Source organism: Porites lutea, chromosome 14 (genome assembly GCF_958299795.1).
Source record: "Porites lutea chromosome 14, jaPorLute2.1, whole genome shotgun sequence".
NCBI lineage: Eukaryota > Metazoa > Cnidaria > Anthozoa > Scleractinia > Poritidae > Porites > Porites lutea.
Genome location: NC_133214.1, coordinates 21,982,188 through 21,998,773, shown reverse-complemented (window position 1 = coordinate 21,998,773; position 16,586 = coordinate 21,982,188). Strand labels below are relative to the sequence as shown.

The following is a 16,586-nucleotide window of genomic DNA, read 5'->3' as shown; positions in this document are numbered from 1 at the left end:
TTTCAGATTTCTTTGTGACTTTAAAAAGGTAGTTTACCAGTGCGTCACACGGATTCCTTTGTTTGCTTTTTCGTTTGAAAGTATTCCTTCATGAAAATTTAAAGGCATGTTTTGTTGAAAGTTTGGAAATGATTTTAATAAGGCAAATGTATACATGTATAAGATCTTTCAATCGGTCTCCTTTGTGTCAGGAAGCCTCATACTCACCCAGGCACTGAAGGATAAAAGACCCTGACGTCACCGAAAATGCTTATAAATTTGCATATTAGATCAAAGCCTCCTCGAAGTAGCTACTTTGTTTTCTCGGCCGAAAAAAAAACAAAGAAAGAAAAACCGGCACCGTCTTGATTATAAAGGGCAATGGATTTTCATCAATGGAGAAATATCCTTTTGATTGTTTTTGCTCTTGATGTTGGTATGTATATTTTGCTTCCATCCCAAACGTCTGCCCACAGCCATGATTCAAATTCGGGAGGCAACGACAATGAGCACGAAGTAAAAATCGGCGTTCTTCTCCCTATGACTGGCTACTGGCCAATTGGCAAGACTTCTGCCTCAGCAATAACCATTGCTGTCGATCGAATCAACCGTAATCCTAATCTTCTACCAGGCTATAACATGACATTCCTGTGGAATGACTCAATGTGTCTTGCTGCAGAAGGACTTAACCAAGCCGTGGAGTTCAAAATCTCGGGTGTTGACGCGATCATTGGTGACGGCTGTGATATTATTTGTGAACCGGCCGCCATTTTAGCCGCCTCGTGGAATCTTCCGATGGTTTCTTGGGGATGCGAGTCGTCAAAACTCTCCGAAAAAACAATCTATCCTTCCTTCGCAAGAACTGTTGGGTCCTTTTCGAAAATGGGCGATCTCTTTCTGTCGGTTTTTCAGTATTTCCACTGGAATAGCATTGGAATCCTAGCTTCAACCGAAAGCATTTGGCAGTTGGCTATGACTGGGCTTATGAAAGTCTTTTTACAGAATGATATTGATATACGGTACCTGCGAACTCTGAGCCCTGGCCATGTTTTAGTTACAGAGAGAGAGGAATATAATAGTATCCTATCGCGCGCAAAAGAGACTGCAAGAAGTGAGTAGGATACTGATTGTTAAGGGTTTGAACCCAGGGGCCATGTCATAAGTAGGTAAAATATGATGAGTACAGTCCCCATAAATCAGTGGGGCTGTTGTTGGCTATGACAGACTTTTCAAAAATCCATTCTGTAGTCCTTCACAGGAAAGTACGGGCAATTGGTGACTTCTGAAGAGTTCAAAACGTCAGTCACTGAACATGCCAACAGCAATAGTTCGCTCGGGAAGATCATGTTATTTTATACCTATCTTGTGTGAAATACACTGTTTTTTTTTGTTTGTTTGTTTTTTTTTTTGCGGATGACAATGTCAGTATTCATTATGCTGTTTTCTTTTTGGGTCTGCCTTTGCTCCTAAGTATATTTTGCGGACAAGGGTCTCACAAAAATAAATAAAATGACATATATCGAGTGAAATTTACCAATTTTTTATTAGTAGAAATATCTCAATTCCATTTATCGGTGTACCCATAAATAACTACTAATCTTTTGCTACTAAATTGGTATGTTCTATATCAGTTTCCATTTTTTGGCCTCTTTCTATGCTTTTCTATTATATTCCTTTTGATTTACTTGTCAATGCTGGTAACTAAGATATATACTGAGATTTAAGACCTCCAGTAGTTCGATATTGGCAATATTATGTCGTAAGCAATTAGCCGCAATTGGTTTTATCAGACTGACCGTAAGATACATTTCGTATTTCCTTGCATTTCAGTTTTTGTAATTCTTTGTTACGGAGGTGACATGCGTGCTCTGATGCTACAAGCTCTGGATTTTGGAATGTTGAACGGTGACTACGCATTCTTAACCGTCAACTTGTTGCCTTCTGCCGCCATTGGAAATAACACGTTTATGGGAAATGACGGACGAGACGCTGAGGCGGCGTTAGCGTTCCGTGGAATACTGAGCATACACGTGCGTGAGCCCACCACGACCCTGTGGCAGTCATTTAAAGAGGAAGTCAGGGAAAAAATGAACGCTTTCCCGTTTTACATAAAACTAGATGACAGTGAACAGGTAATTCAGCACCCCTTCCTTTGATATCGCTTACTTTCATTACAAAATATACGTGAAATAAGAAAGATGGGATTGTTATGTTGTGAGCATGCGCAATAGGCCATTTCCGAGTAGCCTCAAGCCTCTCTTTCAGAGCGAGGCTGAGTGCGAAGCTATTGATTTGAAAATGATTTTTTTTTATTTCCATACAATAAAACTCATTTACACAACAAAAGCTTTGCACTGAGCCTCGATCTGAAAGGGAGAGTTTTAAGAACCCGCAAATAGCCCTCTGCACCCTAAAAACACAGAAGACAGAGCGGTCGTTAATTACGTTTGTTAATCAAGAAATTTGGGGGAAATTTTCAGAAATTTATCCTAATCATTTTTATTCGTTGTCAGGTTGAGGTGTACGCCGGAGCGATTTACGATGCTATCTATTTGTACGCCAACGCTCTCAATGAAACTCTTGCTGCAGGGGGCAGTAAAAAGGACGGTCGAGCAATAGTACAGAGAATGCTGAATAGAGAATTTGAAGGTAAGGTTTCACGGGGAGCTTCTTTCTATAACTGAATCGGTCGTCCCTGATTAGTGAGCTTACGCAACAAGACTGCAGAAAGAAGAGGGTGAAGAGGAAGGTGTGAGACAAATGTGACAGGGATAACTTGTCAGTTTTGTCGATCGTGATCTTCACTTAACCTTACTATGTTCTGGTTTTCTGAAAAAGATCCGTCTAAAGCAAGATGAAGTTATTGTCACGCTTGTCACACGAGTTTTGCCATCTTCTTTCCTCCGCCATCCTTTTTTATAACAGCACCCTTAGGATCGAGGATTTGAGCATTAAGAATTTAAAAACTCTGAACGTAAAAAACTGTTTGATTTCACCTCAGGAGCGTCCGGTCTGGTTCGTATGGACAGTTCTGGTGACAGAGAACCAGACTATTCTCTTAAATATTACGTAAATGGAAGTTTTCAAGGTATCGCTGATTACAATTACTCAACAGGAGGTTTCAATCTTAGAGGTGAGCTCTGTTCTGTAGGTATCTCTCTCCTCGGTCCACAGAGGCGTCTTTGTGTTGCGGGTGGGGAGGCTGGGGAGAGGAATAATGAAAGCGAGCGGGGGACGTTAAGAAGGGGATGTTATTATAGCTATTTTATTCAAAATCCCCAGTGGGGCCCTCCGCGGAGGAGAGAGTGTGAGTATTAATTACTAAGGAATTGTTCTAACGGTAAAGCACGTCTTTCATTCTATCAGGTTTGAGATGCTCTAAACAACTAAACATATTTTCTAACAATTTAAACTGCAAATACCTCGCATTCACAATGACGTTTGTAGACGTAAAATGGGGCGGGAAAGATAAAGAAAAAAGACGAAGGGGAAAATATAGAGGGAGGGTCCCTTCTGTTGTACTTTTTTGCTTCTCTTAGCTCAGCTCAGTCAAGTCTTAATTAATAACATGAATCATCATTGAACTTGCTGTGACAAATTTCAAAATCTCCAGATGTAAGGGTGATTTGGGCAGGAGGTCGTACCACCCCTCCCTTGGATAAACCAAAGTGCGGTTGGGAGAATGAACTCTGTGTCGAGCAAGAAAAGAAAGGTGAGACTGATGTAATAGCGATCATTCGCAACTTAAGAACCGAGAAGGGAACTGGGCCGAGTAAGCTTTCGCAAAGACGTCTGGGACTGTTACTGGGGACAGGCAAAAAACGTTCAATAGAGAGGAGAAGTGTGACGTCACGTTACTATGGTACCAAATTTTTGGATCACAACAATAGGGAGCTTTTGCAACGACAAGGGTGACGGCGAAGGCAACGAAAACGGTAAAAAAAAACAATGGGTTTATATAAGCGGAACAACTTTGCACGTGCATCACGCTTTTTTGTACATTTCTTAGAAATCGTTGCACGACTGCGACATGAATCTTCCTCATTTCACGTGAAAGCTTTATGGAGTGGGTGAACAAACCAGTAAACTTAGATGCAGTCCTTTCGGGTTCAACCCCAGAAAATTTCGCCAACATCTGTCAAATTAAAGTGACAAATGACTAGTGACAAGTAACGTAAAGTTTGAAACAGTGTGAGTCACTTTTTAAGTGACAGTTTGGGTTTGTTGTCATCCAGAAATTCTGCTACCATGGCAACGTGACGTAACGACTTCTCCTCTCTATAGCTGATCGGCGTGTCCCCAGTAGCGATAAAAGAAACAATGGCGGGACACAATTCCAGTTCCCTTCTCGTTTTAGTCGTTTCTAAAGTAACGCACTTGTTTTTTTCATTGGTTTAATTAACTTACAATACGATTTCAGAATCCAGTGGTCGCCTCTGCCAGTGGTTGACATAAGTAAAGTCATTTTGATGATGTTTAATGATTAGTTGTTCCATTTTTTTCTAGCGGCCAGATTTGTAAATGTTGTTATAGGAGCTTCCACGGCTGGTGTTGTAGTGCTAGCGTTCATGTTCTTTATCATCATCAGGTAATTTCTCTACCCTACTTACTGAAACCGAAGCGTTTTGTGTCTGATTTTTGGAGCTTACTTATTTACCAGCTGAACTAGGCACAGACCTGCCCAATGTGGATGGGCACTATCTTGACAAGGAGCCCTCCCACAACCCCACAATCAATGGAAGATAGAAAGTGAGTTTATGTGGGTGTGTGTGGGTGTGTGGAGTAGGTGGGAGGGAGGGGTGGTCATTGCAAGAGATTGTTACTTCACATTCAAGTGGAAAATCAATCTCCCCGGGGTCTCCCCTACGATGTTTATGTTAGTATTATTGGGGTGTGTTCAGGTCTTTTCATCCACGCGATTTTTTAGTTTCCTTAGTGCAAATATGAAAGAAATGCCTTTGTCCCCACAAGGTGAAAACTAGACACACAATGCCTTTTAGCAGTTTTCAAAGAAAAATGTAAGCTTGAAATTTTGTTTCACTTCTTTTAAATTTCCCAGAAAGCTTCGATATGAGACAGACTTAGCTGAGAACATGACGTGGAAGATAAAATATGAAGATCTGAGTATCAAAGGACAAGAACAGCAGGAAGCAAAGCCCGTGGGAATGCTTGCAATTTTTAACAGAGCCACTGGAGCAGGACCTACCGGCCATGCCATGGTAGGGAGAACCACACTGAACAGCATAACATTGACAGACTGTAGGCCTTTAACAAAATGTGTCCAATATAAAGGCCTGGCAAATTCACAGCAGATTTTTTTAGCAAGAGTTGAATTAGGGATTATCACGAGGAGGAGGATTTCCGTTACCTAAGCTTTAAACGGATGTGCAATGCCAAAGGGTGTGGTTTTCGACCCCTTTTGGTTTCAAATTGGGTGTGTTTTTTCCTAAAATAGGGTCCGGTTTTGTGCCCTTTTGAGACACGTTCTGGAATAGGCGTAATTTTTTATTATTTATCTCTTAGTGAGAACAGCAATTCAGGTCTGAAATAGGGTTAAGGAAAATTACATGTTTGGTGTGAAATAGGGTGAAGTTTTCAGAAGGCATGCCGCACCTTCCACAGGAAATTCCAAGGAGTTCCACCTAGGGGAGGGTTACTGAGTGGTATCACTGAAAGTATTGTGGGATCTGATTTTCGCGATTTTCACGATATTTCCAGCCATTTGTGAAAATTAGAAATATCATATCCCGCGGAAATTTACTGTTGTCGAAAAAAGGTGGAAGATAGATAAAAATCTCCAAGAAGAATCAGTCACCTTTGATTTTGCAAACAGTCACCTTAATGGAAAATGTTATTAAGGTCTTATAATTGCATTTGTATAGACCGTTGGTCCATCGAACACACAGCAAGGTCAGATAGTACGTCCGAGTCAAGCCAACAGTTCGACACAATCCCAACCTGATGACAGCACACGGCAAGTTTACACTGTCATTGGAGATTATCAGGTTAGTGGTGTGCAGCTCATACATAAGACACGAATCATTGAAAAGACTGGAGAGATTCTTGGATAGATGAATCTGGAAAGGACTTATAAACAGAGATGTTGCTAGAGTAAGAAAGGAGCTCGCTGCATGTAAGATAGTATTTGAGTCTAAACTCATCCCGACTGCCTTCATCATTTGCAGTTATTGTTATTTGCCTTTGCCTTCATGAGTCCCCGTTGGTTTGAGGTTCTTGGTTCCTTGCGCGCCATAAAACAGCCTCGTAACCTCGCAACCTCGTACCCAGGTCTTTCCTCTTCCGATTCTTTGGAGTGCGCAAGGGGCTGGGTACGAGGTTGGTGCCCTCTGTCTTGAAAGCTTGTGAGACAAACCCACTTACAGCCTTTAAAATGGCCTGTATGCCTTCTGTTTTGTTCCTCGGTTTTTCACCTTCTTAGCCTTTAATTTCAGGGGCAGCCAGTGGCTGTTGAACGCCTCAGAAAACGCAGTGTCCAACTGACGCGAGATGTTCTCATTGAGTTAAAACAGGTAACTATTTCCTTTCGTCATTGACACCAGCATCGTTTCCAGGGTATCTTCAGGGAATACTTGTGCGAGAGAACGCTGGGAACGAGGTTGTCTATACTACCCAAGCCACGTTCTAAATAAGGTGCATGAAAATCATGCTGATGCGCAGAGTCTCGAGAAAGCTAACCTATCCCACAAAACCAAGAGCCATTATGGCTCTTGACAAAGCTACGTGCTCTCCAGTGCTGGAACAAGGAACAAAGAGAAGAGATAGTTTCGAAGCCATGTTTGTCTTGAGCTCAAAGAGTAAAATTATATCGAAAGTCAAATGGCACTACGCCTGTTGGTTTCTTCCCTTCGTCTTCCCCCCCCCCCGCTCCTTCCTTTCTCCCAGTTCCTATTTCCTTTTTTCCTATTTTGTTATCTGTTGATCATTATACTTCCTCTCCGTTCATTTTGTGAAGGTGCGAGACTTGAGCCACGAGAACCTAAATCCGTTCATTGGTGCCTGTATCGAATCACCGAATATCCTTCTAGTGTGGTCCTACTGCAAGAAAGGAAGCCTGCAGGTCTGTACATGTTTATGACAAAGTCTGGATAGAACTATCAAAAATGAGGAATTAGAAAGTGAAGATTCTCTTGTAGTAAAACACTAACGCCTTAGCGTCTTCAGTGCACCATCTCTCCAAGTAAACATTTCCCTTGGTCGACTAGCATCTAACAAGAACAAGTCATACTCCACGATCTAATATTCAACACAAACTAATTGCAGTGTTGATTGGTTCATGTTTTACAGGAAGTGTTGGCAAATGAAGAGAACAAGATTGATCATGCTTTCAAGTTGTCAATGTCTATTGACATAGCAGCGGTGAGTAAACACCCGGCCAAGTGATCAAACAAGAACTTGAGGTGACTAAACGGGTGAACAGTGTTTGACCAAATATCCCACAAAGAAAGTTAGAGAAAACGTTGTAGGATTACCAGTGCTCGAAGAGCCAGGATTTTTGCCTGCCCCCAGGGGCTTTGTGATTGGTTGGGTATGACGACCATGAGAGAGCAAGGCCAAGTGGCCTGAATTTATCTTGGTCTCCCTTATACTACTTTAGCTTTCATTTTGGTTGGGAAAAGGTAAATCACAACGGGGTGAACGGCGCAACGTTCCGCACTTGGTTTGCCACATTCTTCCTGCTCGCCTCCCTCGCCGCGTTATTCGCCCTTTTTTCCAACCGAGAAGCCTAGTCCCAGGCTAGTGTAAAGTTTCAGAAAGCATGTTGCACATCCCCATTTAATTTTCCCATAATACTCCTATCCCATTGAGATATATATCTTGAAAGAGACAGAGGATACCTAAAACGGAAACTTCCTTTGCAGGGCATGAAGTATCTGCACAACAGTCCCGTCAAGTTTCACGGTAATCTTACCTCTCGTCATTGCATGATTGACAATCACTGGGTAGTAAGCATTACAGACTGGGGGCTGAATAAATTTAAAGCAGGACAAGAAAGGATCTACACGGACACCAACAAAACCAACGAGGGTATGTATGTGATTGACTATCACCTTTGAACAAGTCAGGGGTTAAGTGGGTGCGGTCCTCTGAGGGGAGGCCGTTTCGATACAAGTTTATTCAGTCGAGATGCAAACAGTTTCACGTCATTGGCTTAAAGAACGAAGAGTATTCACCCAAAATGTTTTTGTTGTTCACGCGCAAACTATACTTGAAGTAAACGATTTTTTTTTTGCAATCTCACTGCTTGAGTTCGTATCGAAACGACTTTTTATCGAAATGACCGGTTTCCGTTATAAGGATGGATGGGGATGCCGTTACGCAAAGTTTCGCACATGGAGCCTTCGTTGAAGCGAAAATTAGAGTCATAGGTTCGACTTCCTCCACTCGGTAAGTCTTTTCTTGTTTGTCTTTAACTAAATGGTAAATTAAGTTTGCTCCCTTTAATAGGCGTCGTTTTGTTAATGAGAGCTCTGCATTAGTTATACATCATTTGATGTTGCGTTCTAATGTAATTTTGACTGACTTCTAACAGATCTGTTATGGACAGCGCCAGAACACATTGACTTCAACAAGGGCGAAAAGTCAGGGTTCTCACAAAAAGGTGACGTGTACAGCTACGGAATCATTCTTCAGGAAATCTCAACTCGATGCAAACCATTTTTGGATTGCAATCTGGACTGTAAAGGTAATCTGGCTATCATTACCCCTACCTCTAAACGCAAACCACTTATTGTTAAATGTATCTTGCCATTGTGGCCGACGACTATTTTTGCTTTTTTTTTTTGACATAAAACAATTGGACGCCAATAAACACTCGCGTGACACCAATACACAGGCTCGTGACTTTATTTTTTCAGAGATCATTCAACGTGTAGTGGCCTATGAGGATCCTTCTTTTCGCCCAGACTTGACAAGCGTGGATGTGAGACCGGAATTTGTGGATCTGATCGTGGATTGCTGGTGTGATGATCCCGAGGAACGACCCCATTTTTTTCGGATTGTTGAGCGGCTCAAGAAGATAAGTGGCAGGTCAGTGGTATTGCAAGTCATTGTAGAGGTACTGGACGCTACATTGCCCATTATTAGGTTGCGCAGGAGACTGGGTCGGTGTTGTGTCGAATTGCACTTTGGGACTGTTTCAGCGGAAGACTAATTTTGACCCACACGTACACCTTCGCGTATACCATTTTTTTTTAGGGGGGGGGGGGGTGGACTTCGTACCTTATGATGCAAGTTGTGGTGTTCATTGAACGTTAGCTAACGTGCACGCTTCATTTATCATTTCTTTTTCCTTAATTTTTTTTACAGGGTGAGTTTTATATGATTAATTTGGTGCAACTTTGTCCCAAGCCATTTTCTAAGGGAAAAGCCCTATGGACACACGCACACACCCGCACACACAAATAGATTTATTGTCCAACGGCTTTACAGCCTTGCGCAAATACATATAGGGAGATTTACAACTTTGCTAGGTTTGGCTTTGTATTTTGGGGTACAATAAGACTAAAACTGTAATTGTCATTCCTACTCTTCCTGCTCCTCAGTCTACATAGGAGAGAAAAGGGAAGGATATTCTCTTTAACAGAAGCTCCGATTTTGGCGTTGAATTTCCTTGAAACTCAACCCTCAACAGCGTAGCCCCTGTCATAGTGGAAACAATTTAACATGGTTGGTTGGTTCTTTTATCTCTGCTTTCTTCACAGAGGATCAAACATCATTGAGAACATGGTGTCCATGATGGAAAAACATGCTAATCATTTGGAGCAACTTGTAGAGGAGCGAACAAGGCAGCTAAACGAGGAGAAAGAACGAACTGATAAACTGCTGAATCGTTTGCTTCCACCGTAAGTTTAAAGGGGCTGTGTCACGGCAGTCCAGTTCATTTTGTTTTATTTTGCAAATTACTCGCCTTCAATCGCTATGGAACTTAAAGTAAGCAATGAAATTACATGTAAATGACAAAATCAGAGATCCGAGACAAACAAATATGTCTCCTGAGCATTATTTTTGAAGTTGCAAGCAGCGGGGATCAACTTTGAAAAAGTGTTAGGCTGAACAGTTTTCAAAAACCCTAATTTCAATCCGTTTCAGTCTTCTTCAGTTTTACCCATCCGTGGCATCTGTTGTTTCTGTTATTTAACCTTCCTTTAAAGTTTTAAGCGGTTATTTTTATGTTTCTCTTAATTTAACGGGCATTTTGTAATTTCCTAATTTGGCTGAATTTCGTGACACAGCTCCTTTAACTTGTCGGTTAGCTACTATTTTAAGGTCTCATAGCTTCCGTTTAGTTACAGCTCGATGGACGCAAACATGAAATGTTTCAGTTGCAGTGTGTGCAGAGGATTTCCTCGTAGCAAGAGAAAACACCCAGTGTAACTCTTGGGATATGTGAATTTCATCAAAGTTATTTTTAGATCAATAAAAAGCTTTTCTTTGCCTCTATGCTTTGTCTCGCACAAACCTTCCCATTCTGAATCTGATTCTTGCTTGGTTAGGATGGTCGCCGAGCAACTTAAGATTCATGACTCTGTCGAAGCTGAGGAATTTGAAGAAGTCACCATGTTTTTCAGTGACATTGTTGGATTCACCAAGCTGGCCTCTTGCAGCAAACCTATTGAGGTAAGTTTCCGTGGCTGCCGCACCCAGAGCTCTTTGGTTCTTATCTTTGTTTCCTTTCTCTTTATCAACCATGATTTTTGGCTTTCTTTCCTTGACAGATTGTGGACTTCTTAAACGATCTTAACGTTGCGTTTGATGAAATCATCACACGATTTGACGTTTACAAGGTCGGTGTAGGCCATTTTAGAGCCTTTATCTTGAGCCGTTTTCACCCTGAAAGCAGCTTTCGAAAAATAATGATGACGCATGTATCATTTTCTTTGGTTCTCGATCATTTGTTGACCTTCTTTTCTTGTGAAAAACCGCTTTTTTCCTTTTTTTACGTGGTTGATTTACAAACAGACGCATGCAAATACTACATTAGTTTTCTACACAAACAAACAGTGGAAACAATAACTCATAATTCATCAACAAACCATTTAATTTGGGATCCACAATACGTTATCTTAAACTGAAGGGCAACCTCATAAGAATTCTATCCTTACACCGGATGATTTGTTTCCTCTAGTCGCGGTAGGTCATCTTTTTTTGCGTGGTAAGATGAATTGAAGTACATTACTTTTTCTTGAAATGTTCATTCATCTAGGTAGAGACAGTTGGTGATGCGTATGTTGTTGTCAGCGGTTGTCCGAAGTTGAATGGCATCAAGCATGCAGGGGAGATTGCAAGTATGGCGCTGGAATTACTAAGTCATATGTTTTTCTTTCGTTTGCGGCACCTTCCGGAGCATCAACTGCAGCTCAGGATTGGAATACACACAGGTACATTAGACAAAACATTTATTTTACAAAATTTTTGGAACACCACCAAAACAAACGTGGAAAATGTTGCTGTTGCCCCTTTCTTGCATTGCGCAGTTTATTTAAGCCTTAAACGCCGAACTTTTGGCGGGAAGTTATGTCAATCATTTTGTTGGTTCTCTTTTGTTCAGGTCCAGTGGTCGCTGGTGTGGTTGGTATAACTATGCCTCGTTTCTGTTTGTTCGGACACACAGTTCACATCGCATCTAAAATGGAGAACTTTGGACTGCGTAAGTATTCTGGCATTGTGCGAAAAAAAATCTTTTTATCCACTTTTTTAGGGTCCTAAATGAAAATAAATAGTGTCTCTCTTCCGACGCATAAGTGCATTGGATGATTCACAATTGGCCCTTTAAAACCGTTATTTAATTCCTTGCCTATTGTCAAAGATTTACGGTCGTTTCGGTGCATCATAAAGTCGATTCGCTGTAACCAACTTTTTTCATTGAACCGTTTTGAAACAATTTAGGGTGAACTACTAAAATATCACCAACAGGGACTCAAGGTATGTAGGAGCTTAAATTTTATCACAAAGTGAATCAACTTCGTGACTCAGAGAAACGATTTTATAACTACTGTAAGCAGCGAATCGACTTCATTATGTAGCGAAACGATTTCATTATGTGGCGAGGTTCCTTATTACCTTCCACTAGTAGTGGTGGCCAAAGACGTAATTCATTAGAAAAGTTTTATTCCGTAAAATACCGAGAAAAAAATAATGTATTGTGAAAGTACTGCTGCGGAGGGTCGGTTTGGATGGTCACACCATAGGATTCCATCCAAAGAATCATAAATTAGAACTGCATGTCATCACAAATGGTGTCACTAACTGATTCTATAGTTCGCGAGAACTCTTATGAAATACAGTGAAACCACGCTTTACGGACACTCACTTTTACGGACAGTTTTCTTTGTCCCTGGGGAAAGAAAGCCCATACATTTTCTCTAAATTCAACCCGCTTAATATGGACAAACCGTTAATACGGACACTTCCTATGGCCTTCTCAGTGTCCATATTAAAAAAGTTTGACTGTATTTTTATTCCATTTCACGGCTGCAGCTCTTCGCATTCACGTAAGCCGTGACTGTCACTCAAGATTGGTGGAGTTAGGTGGATATTATCTCAGTGAGAGAGGACAAGTACAGATCAAGGTGAGAAATAATCATGTAGCAGAGCATAGGGGAGGGGAGGGGATATTAGGGAGGCTCCCCCACCCCTCACTCCTCAGAAAGCTCAGAACGCAAATAGTTCTTCTTATTACAGTATTCGACTGAATACAAAGAAAATCTTGAGGGAATTATTGGATATCGAATTTTGATGGACATGTTTTTCGAACTTAAGCTTTAATTCGGCTTCTGTTCATTTGAGAAGCTCACACGCCGTTTCATCTGAAAACTATAAATCGGTCTACCGGCTCTCTTTTAAACTTACTTCTCCATTTCTAGATATGTATCTGAAGAGAGTATAGTATACTTGTGTTTGTTGTATCGTTTTTCATGTCGAAATTTTCCTAAACCCAGTTCACCTCTATGGAGTTGTTTTTGAGGCTACACTTAAAACTCTTGCAGTAGAATATTAACGTAGAACAATGTATTTTGTTGTAGAACACTATTAGTAATGATGCAACTCGTTTTTATTCCACAGAGACTTGGTCTTGTAACTACTTATTGGCTTGTTGGAAAAGAAGGTTTCGACAAACCCCTACCTGACCCCCCTCTGGAAACATCCGAACCGTTGTTTGAGACACTAGATGTCTATTATGCTAGTTAAGCTTTCTTCACTCAGCCACCAAGGCTGGGCCTTTCTTTGACTTTCTGTCGCTCGCTCGATTTTGTTGACTCAAGAAAGACTCTGCTTGAACGAGTAAGATCTTTGTTGAACACGCCCGGCATGTTAATAGGATATAGTTTCGAGCCCAGGCCTAATGTAGGTGCGCCTGGTACAGCAGGCTCAGTTGTGACCATCGGTCTATCAATAAACGGATGCTCGCACTCGAAAAAACCAGTTTGACGAGAGAAAACAAGATTGACTAGTACAGAGGTTGTGGCTGCGGCGACTTCAAAGGATTGACGCGATTCAGGCAGAGCCTTCTTTCCTCCTTCGGATCAATTTAGGTTTCTGGGAAATTGCCCACCTACCCCTCCCCTGGGCCATGATTTTGCCTTAAGTGAGAAGTAAGAGTTAATGTTAGCTTTGGGGAGGGGTAGGTGGGTAGTTTCAGAGTTGAAGTAGTCTCAGCCCGGCATGCGCCCTTACTAGTTTTAACTGCCACTCTATTCAATAACTTGCCTGAGCGGAGGAGAAGGAGTTGGCTCTTTAAGGAAATGGTAAGGGAGATGAATTCGGGTGTGATCGAAGCTTGAGTCAACTCCACAAACTCCAGAGTTCGAGTTCTCGACTCAGCGTCGCTGCCTTTTCCCGCACATTATACTGGGAGTTTAAGCAAAGACATTACGGAGATTAAGATTCACGTTTACCGCAAACGGCAAACATCAGACTCAAGTTGAGAATTTCTCAGAATAGAAAATAGGCAGATAAAAACAGTCCCGAACGATTTCTATGGTTAAAACTGGCATAATACTACTTATTTTTGTGTAGAAGCAATAAAGAGTAAACGGAAAATAAGGGGAAAACTTGGTCACGTGGTACAATCTTAATCTCTCTATTTTTGAGCTACGCACGTCAACCGGCGCGTAGGAAAATCAAAGGAGAAAAAAAGCTCACTTCCGATTGACGCGTCGCTCAAAAACGTCACTGCTTAAACTCCCTGAAAGCTTTCACATTACGATGACGATGGCTGCAACCATTTATTTCTTTCAGCAATAAATTTCATTTTAACATCTGGCAATATGCCACTGCATAATTCTGTAAATATGTTGCGCCTTGCATGCTATTGGGTGATGGCCTGTACCAGACCCCAAGACAGTAATGTGCAGAAATAGTGAAAACTGATGGGAAACACAAGCGGGACTTAGCGAGGAATTTGTTTAGCGACGTCCGTACTACTTTAGAACCTGCTCACACAGGCTGCGTAGTTTTAAACCTTCAAAATAAAGTATAATCCCTTAAATGTTATGCTAATATCCTCCGTTAGAAACTGTTATGTAAAATAATAACCGTGGTCGAACAGGTTAAACCACCTCTCTCCATACGCACAAACATGAAAAGAAGAACATTAATAATAAGTAACAACACTGTTTATAAAGCTGTTACTAATTGTGCAATAGTCCAACGAGTAATGATTGCAGCTTTTCCTTCGTCAAATATTTATGAGCATTAAGTTTTTATATTTTGCAATTACGAGCTTTTTTCAAGTTATAATATCAATTGAAAAATGTGACGAGATCCCAGCTAGGTGAGGTAACATGTTGCTGTGCCTGCAGACCACGGACTTAATCACATTGAATTGTGCGAACTAATTCAAATGCGTTGACATTCAACAATAAATTATATTTGTTTTCCAGGAATTTTAGCATGGACAAATGTGGTACACAAACAATCACGAAATTATATTTGTATAGTTCCTTTAGATGCATCAGTTTTTTCACATTAAATACTGGCTATGTCCAATCGGCACCGATCAATATTTACCCAGGTTTACGAATTTATCTACTCTCAGGGCAGTTTACATATCCATTCACATTGATAGTTAGAGTACAATGGAGCGGAAAATTAAAGACATCATAAGTTCTCACGTGTTGTGGTTCAATTTTTCCCTGGCTTAAACTTTCCTTTTTACTTTTCATTGTCATTCATTGTCATACCCAAGGACAAAAGAAAATGAAACTTTTAACAAAGGATAAAGCTAAACCACAACATATGTTCACAAGGTCAAAAGGACTCATGTGGCAATAAACTCAAACCGAATATAAAGCTCATTTTCCGGTGAATAACGTTGGTTATATATCCTCTCTCGGTTAAACTAAATGTGTATCAGTCATTTCCAATTTTTCCAATAAGGCGTTAATATCACACGAACCTTGGAGTGTTTTTTTTTGCTTAATGCTTAGGTCGCTCGGGAAGTTGACCTTTCCCAGCGGCTTGGGTTGGGGGGGCGGGGGGTACTGCAAGCGGATCGAGAAACCCAAGGCTGAGCCTACATGGAAAGTTTCTAAATAAATTCTCGTTATTCTTCTAAAAGTTATCACCGAGCTCCCCGCTAGGGCCTTTGAACAATTGGGCCCAGGACAAAACCTGTCGAGAGAAATCACGAAAATGCCTATTTTTTCCTGTCATGCTGGCAAAATGACTTTCCGATTTCCCCCCTCCCCTTATCCAAAGTTGTTTAGGATAGCATGGCAATTATACACTTTGGGTTTTAGACCAAGACAACTTTGAATAGGGGGTGGGGAGGGGGCGTACTTTTTCTGTTTACAGGAGACGGGAGTTGGGCACAAAAGTTAGAAAATAGATGGAACTGTCTCAGCTGTTTTTTCCGCGGTTGTAGCTGCGAATCCTAGCATTTCAATTGTCGAGTTATTTGAATTTCGGCTCGTTGTTAAACTTTGAAGACAATCGTCTGGGGAATTGTGCGGACAGTGTTTCAAGTGTGCATTTTTACTTTTACCATATAAAATTATTAAAGGTGTTAATCTGCAAAGCAGGTATATGGCTGGGACTAATAAGCCTGAAAATTGACGACTTACGTCGGCTGTGCATGCCAACTTGTCAACATAGAAAAAAAAATATTCGTCTGTGGGAAAGAATCTCCTGAGGACAAGTGCAGTTAGAGTTCTCACAGCGTGAGACAAAGTTTAAAATGTTTTTAAATGGAGCATTCATAGGTGTTTTGTTAGAAATTGTGATGAATAATTTAGTATTGACGGCACCAATGTTACTTGTTTAAATAATTGATGTTTAACCTCCTAGAAAAAGGCGTTTTAACAGATGCTGTCTGTTAATTCTAAAGAGAGGGTTTCGGACGATAAATAACTGCTCCTAACACAGGTAAGCTTTGAACGTTACCTTACAAAACCATTTATTCATTTTTATAAGGAGTCTGTCGTTTAGCAGTTAAAACAAGTTCTTTTACGATCACAATATGAGACGCGCTGTATTATTTTGCGCTGCTGTTAATTCAACGGCAACTAAAAAGTCCCATTGCAGCGAAAGGTGTCTAACAATTTATAACATTCAAGGAATCCATTCCAACATGGCCTAAGAATTCA

General features: G+C 40.9%; 2 protein-coding genes across 2 annotated transcripts; both read left to right on the top strand.

Annotated features, from left to right (window-relative positions):
• The first annotated feature begins 360 nt into the window (after positions 1-360).
• Positions 361-6,050, top strand: LOC140924062 (atrial natriuretic peptide receptor 3-like). Its single transcript, XM_073374061.1, has 8 exons — positions 361-1,090; positions 1,810-2,111; positions 2,493-2,628; positions 2,981-3,112; positions 3,593-3,691; positions 4,486-4,567; positions 5,039-5,198; positions 5,862-6,050. Exons 1-8 carry the CDS (start codon positions 361-363, stop codon positions 6,048-6,050), a joined length of 1,830 nt encoding a protein of 609 aa, XP_073230162.1.
• Positions 6,051-7,026: 976 nt separating this feature from the next.
• LOC140925130 (retinal guanylyl cyclase 2-like) lies at positions 7,027-13,188 on the top strand. The gene is made up of 12 exons (XM_073375085.1): positions 7,027-7,057; positions 7,285-7,356; positions 7,860-8,025; positions 8,531-8,683; positions 8,856-9,027; positions 9,702-9,842; positions 10,494-10,617; positions 10,716-10,784; positions 11,204-11,378; positions 11,549-11,647; positions 12,478-12,569; positions 13,063-13,188. Exons 2-12 carry the CDS (start codon positions 7,336-7,338, stop codon positions 13,186-13,188), a joined length of 1,338 nt encoding a protein of 445 aa, XP_073231186.1. The 5' UTR covers positions 7,027-7,057; positions 7,285-7,335.
• Positions 13,189-16,586: the final 3,398 nt, after the last annotated feature.